Source organism: Gigantopelta aegis, chromosome 5, assembly GCF_016097555.1.
Source record: "Gigantopelta aegis isolate Gae_Host chromosome 5, Gae_host_genome, whole genome shotgun sequence".
In the NCBI taxonomy this organism is placed as follows: Eukaryota; Metazoa; Mollusca; class Gastropoda; order Neomphalida; family Peltospiridae; genus Gigantopelta; species Gigantopelta aegis.
This window is the reverse complement of record NC_054703.1, coordinates 17,920,308-17,941,652: the sequence shown is the minus strand read 5'-3', so window position 1 is coordinate 17,941,652 and position 21,345 is coordinate 17,920,308. Positions and strand designations below refer to the sequence as shown.

The following is a 21,345-nucleotide window of genomic DNA, read 5'->3' as shown; positions in this document are numbered from 1 at the left end:
ATTGTAAAATGTCCTCATGTTAACCAGACTATCAGAGTTTGCTGCATTGTAAAATGTCCCCATGTTAACCAGACTATCCGAGTTTGCTGCATTGTAAAATGTCCCCATGTTAACCAGACTATCCGAGTTTGCTGCATTGTAAAATGTCCTCATGTTAACCAGACTATCCGAGTTTGCTGCATTGTAAAATGTCCCCATGTTAACCAGACTATCAGAGTTTGCTGCATTGTAAAATGTCCCCATGTTAACCAGACTATCCGAGTTTGCTGCATTGTAAAATGTCCTCATGTTAACCAGACTATCAGAGTTTGCTGCATTGTAAAATGTCCCCATGTTAACCAGACCAGCCGAGTTTGCTGCATTGTAAAATGTCCCCATGTTAACCAGACCAGCCGAGTTTGCTGCATTGTAAAATGTCCCCATGTTAACCAGACCAGCCGAGTTTGCTGCATTGTAAAATGTCCCCATGTTAACCAGACCAGCCGAGTTTGCTGCATTGTAAAATGTCCCCATGTTAACCAGACCAGCCGAGTTTGCTGCATTGTAAAATGTCCCCATGTTAACCAGACCAGCCGAGTTTGCTGCATTGTAAAATGTCCTCATGTTAACCAGACTATCCGAGTTTGCTGCATTGTAAAATGTCCCCATGTTAACCAGACTAGCCGAGTTTGCTACCAATAAACATTTTACCGACTAAAATCCCATAGTAGATATATTTTCATATTTAGAATATCAGTAATATTTGTAAATAGCCCAACCTAGATTGGGTCTCCTAGGGCTTTATATTTCACTAATTTGGGCACAACCAGAATGTTTCTCTTTTCCGAGTGCAGTAAGGTCGTTTTAGTTCAGTACCATCATTAACAGCTGCTGGTGTAGTCAGAAATGCATTTCAAATTATTTTTATCTAATTAAACTTAACATTTCAGCATGTTTGTACTTAATTTGGGCAGGATTATCGCCTCGACTTTGATGCAATATATCGCCCAGTCTAATATATATATATATGGAAATAAAGTCCACTATAACAAAAAAAACATATCTGATTTACAGCCACTAATATTTCATGCAGTAAAATATGTTCAATGTGTAATTAAGTCATTAAAAATTCTTAGTCGGCAACATGTTAACAACTGCAGGAAACCGAGTACAGTGCCTTCAATTAAATCTAAAACTGACAACTGCAGCGAACTGAGTACAGTGCCTTCAATTAAATCTAAAACTGACAACTGCAGCAAACTGAGTCCAGTGCCTTCATTTAAATCTAAAACTGACAACTGCAGCAAACGGAGTCCAGTGCCTTCAATTAAATCTAAAACTGACAACAGAACGCAGAAAATTATTTCCTACTGTTCTAGTTTTTAACCAGAACTAAAAAAGGTTATATAAAAGCTACATGTAAACATGTTTAGAGCTAAGTGGAGTTCGCTTTCAATACACACCAGTGAGTCCAACCTTCTTTTTGCAAGTATGACATCTGTTCTTCTTTGGTTTTTTATCGCCTTCATCACCCGGCGACGGGTTATCATCTGAAGTCGAAGAACCACCTACACAAAACACAAACACACATTGAGGTCAGACTGAAATAACATCAACAATTGTCATCTGAAGTCGAAGAACCACCTACACAAAACACACACATTGAGGTCAGACGGAAATAACTTTTTTTTTAAATCTCAAGTGTAAATATCTCTATGTACTGCATTATATATCTTGGCTGCTCCAGAATTTTGTCTTCACACCTCATTAAAAATTATATTTAATCCATACAATGTGTTGGCAATTTAACAAATTTATTGAAAATGTATGGGTTTAAAATTTAAATGTTATTTCAGCATTATTTTTTATATAGTTATATGTCAATTCATTGGTTCCCTTATGACTATAAAATCAAATCACAGTATAATATTCATACCCTGGGTCAGGCCACTGGTCATACCAGAGACTGGACCCAGGGTGGACATGCCTGAACCTAATATGGAAAAATATTTGGATTTGTTAGGGGTATACTGCTTTGAGCTCTGAAAATATTGTATTAGCCACCACTCCCAGCTGAAAATATTGTACTACCCACCACTCCCAGCTGAAAGTATTGTATTAGCCACCACTCCCAGCTGAAAATATTGTACTACCCACCACTCCCAGCTGAAAATATTGTACTACCCACCACTCCCAGCTGAAAATATTGTATTAGCCACCACTCCCAGCTGAAAATATTGTACTACCCACCACTCCCAGCTGAAAATATTGTACTACCCACCACTCCCAGCTGAAAATATTGTATTAGCCACCACTCCCAGCTGAAAATATTGTACTACCCACCACTCCCAGCTGAAAATATTGTATTAGCCACCACACCTTCCAGCTGCTGTTATCTCCCATGTGTAAACAAATCTGATATTAAATATAACAAACCACAGGCTCCATCATCAAGTGATTTTTCTGATTCTTTTTCGTGACTGCTGTTTGGAACTGAAACTGTGGGTGTGGCAGTCTCCACACTGGGTGTGGTGTTGGTGACGGGCGAACCACCGGTAGAGCTGCTGGAAGAAATCACAGGCTCAGAGAGAGTCGGGAGAGAAGATCCTGAAACAAATCAAAATATCATTCTTAAAAAACAGTTTACCAAATGGTACAGAAAACCCAGCAAAATTAAACCAAAGCCACATGTGTTTGGCATTTAATATAGGTGTAGCTTGGTTGATTTTATTGTACATTATTCTATTAAACATTTATCTCTCTTTAGGTCTTCACCGTTATATTATCTACAAAAAGGACCAAAATGTGTATTAGTTTGAACGTTATCCACAGGGCCCATATTTTCGAGGTAATCTTAGCCTACAATATCTTAAAATTATCGTAAGCTATGAAGTCACTATGGGGTGTTCTGTAGTGACGTCACACCCTATGACTGTTTTACGATTTCGCAGGGTTAAGATGGCTTAGAAAATATGGGTCCAGTTGGCACTGTCATATCCAGGCCAAGCTTAGATACATATTAAGTACATGAATATCAGCTGGATATCTTTAAAGACAAGCTATTTTTAATTCTTAAAACTCTTTTTTTCAATGTCAAACTTATTGTCTGTCTTTACTATGACTTGGAAGCATAAGAAACCCATCATTTATGGGTTTTTTCATTCAATAAATCTGTTTTTAAAAGCCATTTGCATGACTGCATTACAGATGGCACAAATATACCATGCCATGTCATTGTGTCTTCACTGTTATAATTTTTGTCTTTACCATTATCTATGTTGAATAATAGCAAAGACAGATTTAACACTTTTCCACAATCATCCAGTCTAGCTTTACATCTTACAAAAATCTTTAAAAGACTGAGTGACCAGCAGTGATTTTGTTTGGTGTTCCAGTAAAATCAATTTGTATTAATTGCCACAATAATAAGGTCCACATTAAAGGCAGTCCTAAGTACAGCCATTGTAAGATATTTCCAACTAACAGTCTTTATAAGAATTAAAATTACACCTGAATGTGATTCAGGCCAGTTGTTAATATCTAAAGCAGTCTTTTATTATTATTATTATTATTATTGTTGTACATGTACATACATGTACTTCATAACATATATGTTTGAAATTATTGGAAGGTAAAATCCAGATTGGGCTACTACAAACATTAGGACGATGACAGACACGGCTATTCCAAACAAGAAAATACATTTAATATGTAATTTTAGTCACTGACGTCGAAAACCTCTTACAATGGAAGCAAAATCAGGAAAGTTCCTTTAGACAAAATCACCCTTTTAACCATATCATCTGTAATAAACATGTGATCACTAATTGCAGCATGAATAATTTTTAAAAATGTACATGTAGTTAAAAGATCAATTATTATAACAGAACAAAATATCAAAAAGAAAACGGGCAGTGGAGCAAAACTAAAACAGGTGCATGTATGCAAAAGCTGCTCATTCTACAGAGTGCATAGAAATATTAGTATTTGCAAAAATGCCATGCAGATTGAGTCATATGCTGAAAAAGAAAGGGGAATGGATCTGCTAACTATAGTCAACTACATGTAGAATGTCAATATTACCGTTTTAGTTACCCTCTATAACTGCTGCTTGAAAATGTTATATTTTGAAGTGTAACCATGGTTACTTTATGTCACGGCCATTATAGTATTATACATGTTATGTCACACAAAAATAATATATAATTGTAAAAACTGTTGAATAGCATTTTGCTCCAGAAAGAGAAATGTCATTGTAGGTAATATTACTTCCTACACTGACATATGATATAGAGATATGTGTAAATACATACAACTTGTTCAAGATTTCAACTGCTCAGGCCTCACAATATCCCTTCAAATTCTACAAGGTAAGACTAAAATTTCAATGTATTTTTTTTATTTAAAAATCATACAACTATCCAATCAAAACTCAAGAAGACAGACTATTGATACCATTATTAAATTTTGATATTAAACTTTTAAAATGTAATTTTTTTTAAATCAAAAATTAAATTACATTATTTTTTTTAAAATAAAATTTTAACATTTCTGAAATATTTCTGTTTGTGGAGATTGACCCAGTACCATGTTTCCAAACAACCCATCAAAACTCTAGGACATAAAGACTTTAAAACAAATGATAGCTGCCTGAGAGATTGGTATTAGAAAAACTCCACTGTTACTGTGGAGATAAAGAAATCATTGCTTACTGCAAAATATAATACTTAAACAATAAATCATGTCTGCCTCCTGTTGAAAACTTCTCACTCTCTCAAGTTAAGGTTTCTGCCAGAGGATATCGGGGGTAAAATTACGAACCACAAAATCTTGGAAATGAAAGATACATTTTTATATTTTTTCACAAAGATTACAGTAAGAGAAGTGATGTTTAATTGAGGTTTGTCTGTTGCTTCTTTTACATTCATTGGGGTATGAACAAAACAAATCATTTGCAAAAGGTGTGAATTGGCAAAGCCGTTCTCTTAGAGGTTTGTGGATGGTTTTTTTGTTTGTTGATACCTAGATGAACGTAAAAGAAACAGACAATAATATATACCTATAATTAAATTTGAACCATACTACTATTACTAGTAATAACAAAACTAAAATTACATATTTTATTTCGAATTATTTTTTGATTTTTAAACATTAACACTCAGTGAAAGTTAGTTTGTTTTGTTTAATGACACCACTAGAGCACATTTATTTTATTTATCATCAGCTACTAGATGTCAAACATTTGGTAATTTTATCATAGTGGAACATTTACAACTATATTCAAATGAAAATTATATATAGTTAGCTACATATACGATTCAATTAATTGTTATTGTGTTGCCTGCATTTACGCAAGAACTTAGACATTAGTTAATTAGGGGGTAGCAATCAGTCCAATTGGTGTGAAACCTATTTACAGCAATTAAGAACACTATGGCCGTTTAACTGTTGCCACCAGCTTATCAGCTATGGACTAAAACCCATGACAATTACGAGTCAACAAACATACTTATCTTATAAATATTTGTTTTCCATACATGAAAATATAAGAGACCTAGAGGCCGGGAAGGTTGGACCCAAGAGGAGACCCTTGAGGTCTCAGTCACAATGTCAACTCTATTGGGAGACCTGTGTGTCATTCACCCAAGAGCTCTGACTTGTATAGTATCTGTATCACCATGTTGTTAACTTGTTAATCATGTTTCATGTTTGGAAAGTAAAATACAAGAAACTACATCACCAACTTAAGACTTCTGTTCATTCATTCAAATACAATTAACATTCAAAAACTACACTGTGTTAATTGGTGGAGATCCGATGACAAGATTCAACACTCTTACACTGAAGCGAATCTGGCTAAGAAGCATTCGGTCAAGCACAGAGAATACAATGAAAATCTACATATTCTACACCAAGGTAGATGGCAGAGTTGAGATTGTTGATGGCCACGACATATTTCAATTCTATATTACCTAATGTATGAGTACAACAGCAAGATCTATATCGACCTTCACGTTAGCGAGTACAATGAACATCTACCTGACTACAGTGAAGCGACTACAACACAATCTACCTGACTACAGCGAAGCGACTACAACACAATCTACCTGACTACAGCGAAGCGACTACAACACAATCTACATGACGCTTCATACAAGTACAGCCGAGTATAACTAGACCAAGTATAATTGATACAAGCACAATTTTGCGAAAAATAACTTTTTCTAATCAAGATTTGACAGAAATAGAACTTACAGAACTGTTGGACAAACAGAAATGCATCAATATTCGTGTCAACGAAAATCCAAAATCCGGACGACTAGCTTAACACGGAATTCTACACAACGGAACTTCCCAAGCGACACGGTCTGTCAAAACGGTAAGTGGTTATTTGGCAAAAGAATTTGTGAATGTCATGCAAATCTATGTCTATTATAATTACAAATGTTTAAAATGTTCTTTTCTAAATGCTAACTCAAATGTACATGTACTTTTTTCAATACCTATCAATTGTTATTATTAATTATCAATAACAAGTAAATTGAATTTAAAATGTAAGCTTGACATTCATGTAGCCAAAAACCATGTATGTGTTTATACAGACGACAACACCATCACCGACTGACTGGATTCGAACTGAAGACGCCCATCTACAATTGCCTCAAACCTGTCTGACAGATGAAACTGTGTATTTGGTGCTACAGCATTTCAGACACGGGACGTGCCTTTCTTGGGACGAGGGAGAACTATTATAGTGGAACATTTACAACTATATTCAAATGAAAATTATATATAGTTAGCTGTGTATATACGATTCAATTAATTGTTATTGTGTCACCTGCATTTATGCAATAACTTAGGCATTAGTTAATTAGGGGATAGCAATCAGTCCAATTAGTGTGAAACTATATTACAGCAATTAAGAACACTATGGCTTTTAATCGTTGCCACCAGCTTATCAGTCAACAAACATGTCTCATAAATATTCGTTTTTCCATACATGAAAATACGCAGAGATAGAGAGAGGGGGCGAGACCTAGGGGGAGACCCTTGAGGTCTCAGTCGCAATGTCAACTCCATTAGTACTAGCAGCAAGGGATATTTTACAGCAGACAGGATAGCACATACCACAACCTTTGAATAAACGTTGTGGTGCAATGGCTGAAACGAGACCTAGCCCAATGGGCCCACCAATGGGGATCGATCTTAGACTGACCGTGCATCAAGCAAGCTTTTACTACTGGTTTATGTCCCACTCCCTAACACACATTAAGACAATATACAAATATAACAAAGTGACATCATCAGATAGGACGTTCCCGACGTTATTTTTTAGGTTTATCAGGAAATTAACAAACTCACATTGCTATGACTGGACCAATGGAATGGCATTAAATTTCTACTGCTTGTTTTTTGTCGTGGACATTTTCTTAATTGCAGGGGTTGCGTTCTACAAACAAAAATTAAACGGTTCCCTCGACAGTGTAAATGTTTGACATATTACCTTCATTCACATTCACAAATATAAACTAAACACAAATCCGACAATTCCTTCCAATATAACTAAATTATCCGTACAAATTCACACACCAGCAGCTACAGGAAGTAGTGTCATTTATCAAAATGATGTCATTTAAAAATCACCCGATTCCAATAATAGTGAATGATCCGAATTTGTAACAAGTTTGTAAATTAACCAAACTTAGTGTCAATTTTTACGGGTGAAACTAGGGTCTAGGTGAAAAATGTGCTTTAGTGTTTAAAAACTAGGGTCTGTCCGTTTAATAAATCAATGTGGTCTAGTGGTGTAATTAAACAAAATATTACTTCTTTGTTCTTAATTAGGGCTGTTCCAGAAATCTGAACGGATGTACAGCATAAACTAACAATTACAGTACCTACCCTCCCCCATATGATGCCATGCTACTTAATTAGGGCTGTTCCAGAAATCTGAACTGGTGTACAGCATAAACTAACAATTACAGTACCTACCCTCCCCCATATGATGCCATGCTACTTAATTAGGGCTGTTCCAGAAATCTGAACGGGTGTACAGCATAAACTAACAATTACAGTACCTACCCTCCCCCATATGATGCCATGCTACTTAATTAGGGCTGTTCCAGAAATCTGAACTGGTGTACAGCATAAACTAAAATTACGGTACCTACCCTCCCCCATATGATGCCATGCTACTTAATTAGGGCTGTTCCAGAAATCTGAACGTGTGTACAGCATAAACTAACAATTACAGTACCTACCCTCCCCCATATGATGCCATGCTACTTAATTAGGGCTGTTCCAGAAATCTGAACGGGTGTACAGCATAAACTAACAATTACGGTACCTACTCTCCCCCATATGATGCCATGCTACTTAATTAGGGCTGTTCCAGAAATCTGAACGGGTGTACAGCATAAACTAACAATTACAGTACCTACCCTCCCCCATATGATGCCATGCTACTTAATTAGGGCTGTTCCAGAAATCTGAACTGGTGTACAGCATAAACTAACAATTACGGTACCTACCCTCCCCCATATGATGCCATGCTACTTAATTAGGGCTGTTCCAGAAATCTGAACGGGTGTACAGCATAAACTAACAATTACGGTACCTACCCTCCCCCATATGATGCCATGCTACTTAATTAGGGCTGTTCCAGAAATCTGAACGGGTGTACAGCATAAACTAACAATTACGGTACCTACCCTCCCCCATATGATGCCATGCTACTTAATTAGGGCTGTTCCAGAAATCTGAACGGGTGTACAGCATAAACTAACAATTACGGTACCTACCCTCCCCCATATGATGCCATGCTACTTAATTAGGGCTGTTCCAGAAATCTGAACGGGTGTACAGCATAAACTAACAATTACGGTACCTACCCTCCCCCATATGATGCCATGCTACTTAATTAGGGCTGTTCACGAAATCTGAACGGGTGTACAGCATAAACTAACAATTACGGTACCTACCCTCCCCCATATGATGCCATGCTACTTGCACAAGTAACAGATGAAGCCAGACGATGACCACTTAAGACCATACACTGATACAGTGTGAAAACCAGCAGTCAACTACGAAAGGCTTGCACACAAAAATAGTAATTTTTAGTTCTTTCCAAAACACTTTTACCTATATCTTCTAAAATTATTTACAAAAGACATTTTTGTAGGAGGATAGCAATGTCACTTAGCTACTTATTAAGTTAAACCTAGCTGACTTTATTAATGGCACAAGTATCGTAACCCTCTCCCTTATGTTAACCATGCTACAGACAGAAGTGAGAGATGATAAATCAAGAGTGCAATAGTAATATAGCCAAGCTGTGAAATTAGCGGGATTCAGCGTTTCCATAAATCCCAAAATTTGTGTCAGAAGCATAAGATTATGAGATGGAATCCAAAATATCTAGATTCCAGCAGTATCATTAAACAAAATTAAATCCTCAATGCCCGATTATAGTGATAGCTGAATTTGTAAAAACTGGACTCACAACCTCCTACAAGCCACCTGCCTAGATGACTTCATCTTTGGTTTGTGCATCCCCATGCTACAGCCCATCCCCGTGTTTCCCCATGCTACAGCCCACCCCCATGTTTCCCCATGCTACAGCCCACCCAGTTTCCCCATGCTACAGCCTACCCCCATGTTATCCCATGCTACAGCCCACCCCCATGTTATCCCATGCTACAGCCCACCCTGTTTCCCCATGCTACAGCCCACCCCCACCTTTCCCCATGCTACAGCCCACCCCCATGTTATCCCATGCTACAGCCCACCCCCACCTTTCCCCATGCTACAGCCCACCCAGTTTCCCCATGCTAAAGCCCACCCCCATGTTATCCCATGCTACAGCCCACCCCCATGTTTCCCCATGCTACAGCCCACCCCCATGTTTCCCCATGCTACAGCCCACCCCCATGTTATCCCATGCTACAGCCCACCCCCATGTTTCCCCATGCTACAGCCCACCCCCATGTTTCCCCATGCTACAGCCCACCCCCATGTTATCCCATGCTACAGCCCACCCCCATGTTATCCATGCTAAAGCCCACCCCCATGTTTCCCCATACTACAGCCCACCCCCATGTTATCCCATGCTACAGCCCACCCCCATGTTATCCCATGCTACAGCCCACCCCCATGTTATCCCATGCTAAAGCCCACCCCCATGTTATCCCATGCTACAGCCCACCCCCATGTTTCCCCATGTACAGCCCACCCCGTTTCCCCATGCTACAGCCCACCCCCACCTTTCCCCATGCTACAGCCCACCCCATGTTTCCCATGCTAAAGCCCACCCCCATGTTTCCCCATGCTACAGCCCACCCCCATGTTATCCCATGCTACAGCCCACCCCCATGTTACAGCCCACCCCCATGTTTCCCCATGCTACAGCCCACCCCCATGTTATCCCATGCTACAGCCCACCCCCATGTTATCCCATGCTACAGCCCACACCCATGTTTCCCCATGCTACAGCCCACCCCCATGTTTCCCCATGCTAAAGCCCACCCCCATGTTATCCCATGCTACAGCCCACCCCCATGTTTCCCCATGCTACAGCCCACCCCCATGTTATCCCATGCTAAAGCCCACCCCCATGTTATCCCATGCTACAGCCCACCCCCATGTTTCCCCATGCTACAGCCCACCCCCCTGTTTCCCCATGCTACAGCCCACCCCCATGTTATCCCATGCTACAGCCCACCCCCATGTTATCCCATGCTACAGCCCACCCCCATGTTTCCCCATGCTACAGCCCACCCCCATGTTATCCCATGCTACAGCCCACCCCCATGTTTCCCCATGCTACAGCCCACCCTGTTTCCCCATGCTAAAGCCCACCCCCATGTTTCCCATGCTACAGCCCACCCCCATGTTATCCCATGCTACAGCCCACCCCCATGTTATCCCATGCTACAGCCCACCCCCATGTTTCCCCATGCTACAGCCCACCCCCATGTTATCCCATGCTACAGCCCACCCCCATGTTTCCCCATGCTACAGCCCACCCCCATGTTATCCCATGCTAAAGCCCACCCCCATGTTATCCCATGCTACAGCCCACCCCCATGTTATCCCATGCTACAGCCCACCCCCATGTTTCCCCATGCTACAGCCCACCCCCATGTTTCCCCATGCTACTTACAGAAGTGAAAAGATCACAAAGCAAGAGGGCAACCATGCTCCAAGCAAGGCAACAGTACCGTAGTGAATAATTACCTAAGCTTGTATGAGCCAAGGTCGCAGTCATGCTGGAGACCTTGTCTGGCTCACCTGATGCCGCTGTGGTGGGCGTCACCCGGCCGCTGCTCACGGGAGACGAGTTCTGTTTACGTTTCAAGGCATCTTTGTAACACTTGGAACACATCCCATCAAACGTGGCATTTCCGTAGAAACCGCATCCGGCACGGCATAGAGTGGTGGGTGGCAGATTCTGATTGCCGTTCTGTTCCATTTATCCTATTAGTGAACTCTGGACCGCCTGTAACAGTAAAGACAAGTGCTTCGTTAAAGGAGAGCATCTTGTGCTTAAAGAACAATTTTAACATTCTCTCCAAGTACTGCAGGTGAGATATTTAGCCCGCTGTCAGGCAAGCTAACACTTATTAATTTACAACTAATATTAATAGACAAACAATATACAAGCTAATATTTTACCAGTATAATTTCAGTTTTGACCATTATATTGACAGAAACATGTGAATAAAACATAATGTGCTACACTTATTAAACATTTAGCATTAGAGCTGGGTGGTATTGAAATTTGAGGTTCGATATCAATATCAGTATTTTTGTGTGATTTACCTCGGTATCGGTACGGTATTCGGTATTGACACAATACCAATGTCGATATCGAGTGGTATATAATATGTCGTTCGGATGGTTTTAGTGTTTACATGAACGATTTTCTTCAGTAGATAGATACAAATAAAAAGGTTAATGGCCAACGATAATCAAACGAGAATCTATGATGAGCGATTTTTGTAGCTTTTCTCCATCAAATTTCATATAATAAATATGAAAATATACTATTTGTGTGCTGGCACTAGCTTGAAAGCTGCCAGGTGAAAATACTTGTAAATGAAGTTTGTTTGTCCTAACGCGATCAATCCATGGACATTGATCAGTGTAAAATTTAGTTTTGACCTCTTTTGGGGAAGATGTTTTGTTTTTAAATAATTAACCAATTTCAATTTAGGCTTAACCTAGTGTAAGTTTAAAAACCTATTACCCTTTTACTATTGTCACACGCTGTAAAACTGACGATTAGTGCCTGTACAGTACTGAACACTGGCAAATGTGGAGTGTCTTATTTATCAGGTTTACTGCTCAAGTCAGTTGCACCTGCCCAGGTTTTTGACAGGAGTAAGCTACATCCGTTTGTTGCTAATGCTCGTCTTGAAAGACTGATTTTTACCATACACATTGAACGGAATGACGACTTCAGGAACCAGTCAAAATAGTTTGCCTAATGTCTAGCAAAACATGACTGGCTGAACATAGCAATGTTACTTAGCCGTGGCATGCAAGATGTAAACGAATTCCAATCATGTACACAACTCAAATAACTTTATAATAACAAAGCCAGAAGTAAAGATACAGTACCAACTAATGTGTACAGTGCTCTACAAAACGAGTAAAATACTTGCCATGGTGACTAAAAAAAAATCCCTGGCATCTAAAAAATAAAACACATTTGCCAGTAGGCGACTGTCCAATAATTTTACTTTAATCTGTAAACAAAACTGGACATCGGAAAACAGTGGACCAGCAGCAATTTATCTTCTATAAAACTTGTTTTCTATCTGTAGTTTGTTTGAAAAAAAAAAGTTTGAGACAAGTTATATCGGACTATGAATAACAATTTTCCAGTATTCAAGAGTAAACCTGTTAAGGGAGGTAATACTTTGTTATGATGTCATCTCCCTTAACTTGAATTTCAAGCGTTTGGAAATAATTTGGCCCTAGTTCAATTTTGGACCATGTTGGTCCTGTCCTATTTAGAGCCCGGTTCTATGTATGTATTGAAATGAGATTTTTAAGTCACTGTGTGTCTTTACTTGTCTGTTTGAAACTCAAACATTAATTACTTTAAATGTTTGACTTATATACATGTGTTATGCTGCGCTCCAATTGTCTCGTGCTTATCATGATAACGGTATCTCCACGATAACTACTTCTCCAGTTGTGAAAGTTGTTTTAATCAAGTCGGAAGTCATGTTCACCAGTGGAGGATGAAAACATGTTTCTATTTTTATGACTCGACTTTTAGACGGCTTTAAAGATACAACTATTTACAAAACAGTATTTATGGATTTACATGGCAGTATGTGACAAATATAAATATTATTTAAATCAAAAGTAAGGTAGCCGATTGGTGACTACTAGCAACACACTGACGCCTGGTAGATATTATCACAATGCTTTTATTTAACTTTTAATGAGTACTGCAATTTAAATGGATATCTTAGCAGTCCATTAAAATATTAATTTGCTTAATTTTGTTTAATAAAATTACTGGGTATGGAATTTGCCAGCGATAGTTAATAGAAAGCCTCAAAGAATGCCTTCATGGTCGGAGGACATTCACATGGTGGACACACTGTGATCACACAACTGACAAAAGTACTCTTTAATAATTAAGGAACAAACTCTTTATACTATAGGTGTTTAAATGTTTTAATTAAACCAGTGACTCTTCATGGATTAATGATATCCACAGCTGTCTGTGATCCATCAGGGGATGATCAGGTCATACCATTAATACATGAAGACAGAAACAGTAAAACGTATTTCAAATTTCTTTATTCACTCTATTTAAAAATCTAATGTATATCATGCAGTATACAAGTACAGTCAGACCTCGTTACAACGACCGTCGTTACTATGACATTTACACCATCCGACCACAAATTGTCGGGAACAAACGTACATCAGTGTTATTCTGTTCATTACACCGGAATTCACACCTTCCAACACCGACAGAGCAAATTAGGAACAAACGTGCATCTGATGTCTGAAAACACCTTTTCACAACGACATTACATAATCACAGATACCGTAGCATGTTGGTAATACACACACAGCCTTTTGCAAATAAGCCTTTAGTCGACCAATTAAAGGATTAACTTCGACAATAAAATCTTCTCTTTTCCATGATATTTTGTAAACGAAACAGGTACCAATCATAGGTGTCTTAATTGGACTGACCAGGAATGCGCCTTGTTTAATATATTTAATGTTTCTTAAAAAGATATTTAATATAGTATGTGTATTTGTTGTTTTTGATAATAACTGCAATTTTTTTAATTATTCAGTCATCAGTTAATATTAATTAGTATTTTTTGTTACGTTATTTTGGCAATGGAGATAACTCATGACAATTCGATACACCGGTAATTTCGATACGACAAAGTGACCCAGGGACGAACATGGTCATTGTAACGAGGTCTGACTGTATATATACCATATTAGCTGGCTACTAAATATAAATGGCTGGCAACTAAAATATTATACTTTACTGGCCAGGGAAGAGTAAATTTGAACTAGCTTTGTAGAGCACTGGTGTACTTCAATGACTTCAAAATGAGTTTCCATTTAACTTTGGTTGCTTAATTAACATTTGTCAAAAACGCAACACAAGCTTTGCAATAAATGACTACCTGTGGGTCTGTGCAGTTTCAGAGGTACCGTTTACATTAAAAAAACACAATGAACTAGATAATTCGTCCCAGTTTTGAAGGGTAGGCCTAAACATTCATGTTAAAGGATGTGTTGGTCGTTTCTTCGGGTCTATTAACAGACATGGGAAACTCTTTTCCCGGAAAAACGTGAAGGAGTTCGAGTATAAGCATGTGCATAATATGGTAAAAATACAACAACAACAAACAAAAAACAAATACACATTTTAAAACGTACTGCTTCACACTGCTTCAGAAATGGGTCCTTCACCGAATGCAATTTGTTTTTTTAATTTCCAATTTGTTTTTTTAATTTCCAATTTGTTTTTTTAATTTCCGTGGGTGATAAATTTATTATAAGTTCAATATAAAGAGGATATTTCATGTTTTTGGTCAAATGTGATCTATATCTCATCGAGTGAAGTTTGCAATCTTATCATAATTGCAAACGTCACAAAATTTTCTATTTATTATATAACTTTTGGCAATTTACCTTTACATTTGTATTTTTAAAATGCCACCAGCAAAATAGTTCCGGCTTTCTGACAGTGAAGATAACACTTTATAGTTAAATTTTCACTCTAAAATGTGTTATCATCACTGAGTGACCTATAACTATTTTTATTTCAGATATTTTTAGATATTTCATTAAATGTTAAATAATAAAATAATTTATGTGACTACTGCAGGTGAGATACCTCGCCAGTCGACATATTGTACACTGTATACAGTGCATTCCACAATTAATATTTCCTGCCATTTTGCACACGACATTCACCAGAAATGTTTTTTCTCAACAGGAAACAGTTTAGTTTACAGCATGCTAGCTTTTGTTTGTTGTTTTTCAGCGGAAAATAGCTTGGATTTCTAGTTCAAAAAGTGGTTTTCGGCAAGTATTCTCACTTGACAACAATGGCTGCAAGTCGCAATCATTTTCAGGAACTGATAGCTGATTGTGATAGCTAATTTGATAATAAATTTGATCGTTTTACTAACAACGAAAATCACCAAATATTGCAATATGAATTGTAGTTCGGTTTTTTTTTTTAATTCTGGTCAGAAAACCACTGTTATCAGGAATAATGGACATAAATACCAGACAGCTGGCCACAAATGCCCTAAGTAAATGCGACTTTTCCAAATTTTTCCTAATTTTAAACACCATTAACTGATCTAAAATATTTTACGTATTTATAAAACATTTAAAGGTCCACAATCATGGCACAAATACATGAAGATTACATTATTAACCATAGAAAACAAAAATATCCCAATTATTAATAAAAAACACTGATCCAGTAGATTTGACCCGTATCTGACCTGTGACGTAGCATCAGGTGAATTCCACACATTCATTAGTAGGTTAGCATGGTGACGGCATGTAATGATTCTTCAGAAAATAGCTCATTCTTATCGGATGTTAGTTTGGACATTTCGGACTTGTCACATTTGTCTATTTATCCTAATGCTACCTCGATTGGTGAGGAAGAAGGAGAAAATCTGTTTGGGGTACTTCCCCATCAGTTTGAACTGTAGTACACCGACGATGATCCGTCAAGCCAAATGCGGTCAGCCTACTTGCAGTACGGAGCCCGGACATCGCCCGGTAACAAAAACAAAGCCCGAATGTTAATGCTGAGGTGTACATTGTTTATATTTGGCACAAAGATACACCTCAACATGATGCATTTATACATGTTAAAAAAATAAATGTAGGAAAAATATTTTTTAGAAAAAATACTAATTAATATCAACTGATGACTGGATAGCATTTAAATAATTAATGTATTGCAATTATTATTAAAAACAACAAATACACGTACATACATTAAATATGAAAATAGAAGATTTTATTTTTCGAAGTTAATCCCTTAACTGGTTAACTAAAGGCTTATTTGCAAAAGCAATACATGTCTACAGATTTCTCAGACATTGGTAGCTCGGACAACATGTGACACAGTCGGCTCACTACGAGATCAAGGAATCTAAGTGGTTGTGTGTGTACTGCCAATATGCTACGGTATCTGTGATTATGTAATGTCATTGTAAAGAGGTGTTTTCAGTCATCGGATGCATGTTTGTTCCCAATTTGCTCTGTCGGTGTCGGAAGGTGTTCCCGACAATTTGTGGTCGAATGGTGTAAATGTCGCAGTAACTAGGTCTGACTGTATATGTTAAAACAATAAATGTAGGAAAAATATTTTTTACTAAAAATCGCATTAACATTCGGTAGGCCTAGCTGTTTTTGTTTTCAAGCAATGTTTGGGATATCATTATGTACGGCCTGAACGCGAAAAATTTGATTTTATTTCTAAAAATATTTTTCCTACATTTATTTTTTTAACATATATACTCTTCAAAAAAAGAAACGCAAAAGGGTACAAATGGGTTATAACTCCGATTTTATATTTCCTACCGGTTCATGCTTTGTGAATATAAGGTCATTGCATGTCCCAAACACATTCCCACGGTTACATTCGATAAAACGCAGCTACTGTACAATAAAGTTCCAAAATGTGAATATTCGCAAAAACGCAGCCACGTGCAAACCATGTCACCACTGCACGTGCGTTGTCTGCACGTGCAACATGAACACCGATAGTATAAAAGTGCAGGGTGTTCGCTTGCCTGGCCTCTGTATCTGGCCGACAGTTGACAATCCAGGACATGCCACGTCTCAGTGAACCGCAGAGAAACAATGCCATCGGCCGACTAGACGCAGGCGAATCCAGAACGGCCGTTGCCAGGGCATTCCATGTGTCCCCAAGCACCATCTCCAGACTGTGGGACCGTTACCAGCAACATGGATCAACACGTGACCTCCCTAGATCCGGTCGACCACGGGTCACTACCCCCGGGCAGGACCGCTACATCGGGGTACGCCACCTTCGGGAACGATTGACTACTGCCACCTCCACAGCCGCAGCAATACCAGGTTTGCGCAGGATATCCGACCAGACCGTACGGAACCGCCTACGTGAGGTAGGAATTCGTGCCAGACGTCCAGTTCGAGGTGTCATCTTAACACCACAAACACCGTCGACTCCGACTGCAGTGGTGCCAGATTCATCGACAATGGCCTCAACTGCGATGGAGACAGGTGTGGTTCAGTGACGAGTCCCGATTTCTGCTCCGACGTCATGATGGAAGATGTCGCGTGTATAGGCGTCGTGGTGAACGTTATGCGGCAAACTGCGTGCAGGAAGTGGACAGAGTCGGCGGGGGTAGTGTCATGGTGTGGGCAGCCATCTCACACACTGGCAGAACTGACCTGGTCCACGTGCAGGGCAACCTGAATGCACAGGGCTACATTGACCAGATCCTCCGGCCACACATCGTTCCAGTTATGGCCAACGCTAACGCAGTGTTCCAACATGACAACGCCAGGCCTCACACAGCATGTCTCACAACGGCTTTCCTACAGAACAACAACATTAATGTCCTTCCTTGGCCATCGATATCACCGGATTTGAACCCAATTGAGCATCTATGGGACGAGTTGGACCGACGCCTCCGACAGCGACAACCCCAGACCCTGCCCGAGCTGGCAGCAGCCTTGCAGGCCGAGTGGGCCACCATCCCCCGGGACGTCATCCGTACTCTGGTTGCTTCAATGGGCAGGCGGTGCCAGGCAGTTGTCAACACACGCGGAGGCCACACCCGGTATTGACTCCAGATGACCTTGACCTTGGTGGTGTGTCCTATCACTTACTCACAATGGACTAGAGTGAATTGTGAACAATCCTGCAACATTTGGTAATTATCGGACTCACCATTCAATAATTAAATCAATTCTCCAAATGTTACGACAATGTGGTTTTGCGTTTCTTCTTTTGAAGAGTATATAAATGCATCATGTTGCAGTGTATCTTTGTGCCAAATATGAACAATGTACACCTCGGCATTAACATTCGGGCTGTTTTTGTCTCCAGGCGAAGTTCGGGCTCCGGGCTGCAAATGGGCTAAACGGGGGGGGGGGGGGGGGGGGGGGGGGGGGGGGGGGAGAGAGAGAGAGAGGGGTTCTTTAACAAAACTTTCGGTGCCATTCCCATCGACCATCTTAGATAATTGTTGTAATCCCCAGGTGTGAAGTGGTCACTGCAGATTGAATCCCATCTGACGGTCCTTTCCATTTCGGTTTAAGAACTACTACTGTGCAAACAATGTCGGTTTGTCTTTTGGAAAAATATGCAAACTTCTTTTGCCTTTAACTGCAGCTTTTGTACATCCATACAACAAACAATGGTTCACCATGTTTCCAAACATACAATTCAATTCAATAGAATAACATTTTCGAGTTTTAAAAATACATGTGTTCCATTTCCATGTAAAATGACCGAAAGGCTGCGAATGTTATGCCGGTTAGCACGTCACGGGGTCACGTGACTCGACTCTTGGAGTTTAGAGGCTTTTTGGCAAGCAATGGGAAAAACGCAACTTTTTATTGCGAATATATTAAAAACAGGTAAAAAAATAATTAAATTATTTTATTGATACTTCATATATACTGTAAAGGGTATAAGTAGATACCAAACAATAGTGAATTACGTTTTTGATAAATGTAGACCTATAAGTGAATATATGTCAGTAAAATGTATAAACTTGTACCCACTCAACGTGGTTAAGGTTAAGCAATAATGTGTAATATATAGTGTTGAATATGAATAACAGTCCAAAAGCCTTATTTGAGCATTCCTTCAAAATCGTGTAGCGATTTCTAAGTTACGTTGAGAATCGCGGCACGATACTTAATATTTAAGATGATCCCTGAGGTCCCTATTAAAATTACTTTTTCAAGAGACAAATATATGCACGAACATCAATCATCTATTTAGCCAAAAGTTTCCATTCTAAAAAAGAAAACAGTGGTCTCTTCTTTAATATAACATGTATACAGGGCTAGAAATGAAAAAAAAAATCTACATGCACCAGGTGCATGCTGAAAAAAAAGTTAATGCACCATTAAAATTCTGCATGCACCAAAAATAAGGTAAATCTTGTTAACAATGAGGAAAATACTATTTTAATTACCTTGATTACAGTGTTGATTATCATTTTCTTTTTAATTTAATTTAACTTTTTTAACTCGACAAGATCTGTTGGTATAATATAAATTAGCCTACGGAATTCGATGAGAAGTTGCGATTGAAATAATCACTGGCTGACTTCAAGTCAACTATGCGAGTAACGCACCTGCACATTCACAATCATCTGATCAAGTGCCCATATCTGAGGTCGAAAATGTTCCAGGCAGTTACAGTACTTTGTATTGATCACAGATCTGGCGGAGTTCAATTTGTCAGTGACGACAACAACTGTGTTATGCGCGTGGATACTCCAAAGTCGGTTTCGATCACCTTCCCTAATACCGTTCACGGACATAACCAAGTAATTGCTGGCAATTTTCGCAAATATATTTCACGGAAATGACCGAAAGGACGCCATTGTTGTAAGTAGGATTATGGGATACAAAATGGATGCGCCCATAAGATAAAAGTTATCGTTTTCATGTGGCGAACAGATTACGAAATGCATACGCAAAATTCAACAACTTGAGTCTGAATCTGGTAGACAACAGGATACTAGTATACACAATACACAGTACTTGAAAAATATTAGCATGCATCGCGTGCACCCAGTTTTAAAAGTTACATGCACATGCAAAAATCAGCATGCACTGGTGCATGTACTAACACTGCATTTCGAGCCCTGGTATAACTGTTTTAATTGGATGTATGTAAGCAGAAGTCGTACTGTCTATCGGAATATTCTGATCACTCCGACACTTCGACCTATTTCAATTTGTAATCAGAACAGGCAGGCTTTTGTAGCAATCTGGCAAATTAATTGTAACCACTGTCAAAATAAAACGATACTGCTGTTTATTTACTTGTTTACGTACTAGTAACTTCCCGTTATATTTAATTACTGGTTTTATTTTCAAAATGTTTGTGTTGTCAGGGGGGCGGAAATTAGGATTTGCCAAATTTGTCCTGACGTATATTATTATCAGTTTGGTGACATTTACATTTTAACAATTAAGTTATGCTAATTTCTGAGGAGAGCAATGACTCTCGCTAAAAAAATTCAGGAGCTTTTTTCAGCTCCCCACGATTTTACAAACGGCAGTCATTGAGATAGATACATTTTCTCAGGAGGCCATATTTGTTTTGACCTACTACTTTAAAAAAAATTAACATATGGCCACATTTGACTTCCTATTTAGAACCCTGAATATGGTTTAGGCCTAATTAAAATTTTATAAACATGTAGGCCCCTACCTGGTTCTTCCAATGTGTTAGTGTTTTCCCTAGCTTGTTTTAGCGTGGTGCAGCACCATGCCTCAATAGTCTAGCACCATCTTGCCTTAATCAGCGCCATGCTGTCCTGAGATTAAACAATCCTTTTTCAGTAATTAATTCTAAAATTGCCTTTAAATAAAACACACCAAAAGGTATTATTAATTAATAAAATATGGCTTTTATATCTTTTGCCATTCATTTATTAAAGCAAGCACATAAATTACATTAATATTTATTTGAATTAATTTTTGTGTTTTTTTAATGAAAAACAAGTGCCCCGCAAATGGTGAAAATGCCCCAAAAGTGTTTGGTTTACCATGCCTTGCCAAATTTCTAGTGAAATCACTATGTGTTTAATACTTATTATG

At 38.7% G+C, this 21,345-nt stretch overlaps 1 protein-coding gene across 4 annotated transcripts in view; it reads right to left on the bottom strand.

The window, feature by feature from the left end:
- The window catches only part of LOC121373337 (AN1-type zinc finger protein 6-like), a 36,213-nt gene that overhangs the window by 13,087 nt on the left and 1,781 nt on the right, over nucleotides 1-21,345 (bottom strand). For 2 of the 4 annotated variants that reach the window (XM_041499913.1, XM_041499911.1), the window contains exons 2-4: nucleotides 11,215-11,476; nucleotides 2,416-2,586; nucleotides 1,443-1,547 (exon numbers count right to left, since the gene is read on the bottom strand). In XM_041499913.1, coding sequence (XP_041355847.1) covers nucleotides 1,443-1,547; nucleotides 2,416-2,586; nucleotides 11,215-11,449 — 511 coding nt within the window. In that variant the 5' untranslated portion in view covers nucleotides 11,450-11,476. Of the gene's footprint in view, nucleotides 1-1,442; nucleotides 1,548-2,415; nucleotides 2,587-11,214; nucleotides 11,477-20,956; nucleotides 21,063-21,345 lie in introns of all 4 variants that reach the window. The other 2 variants (XM_041499912.1, XM_041499914.1) reach the window with 2 other exon arrangements.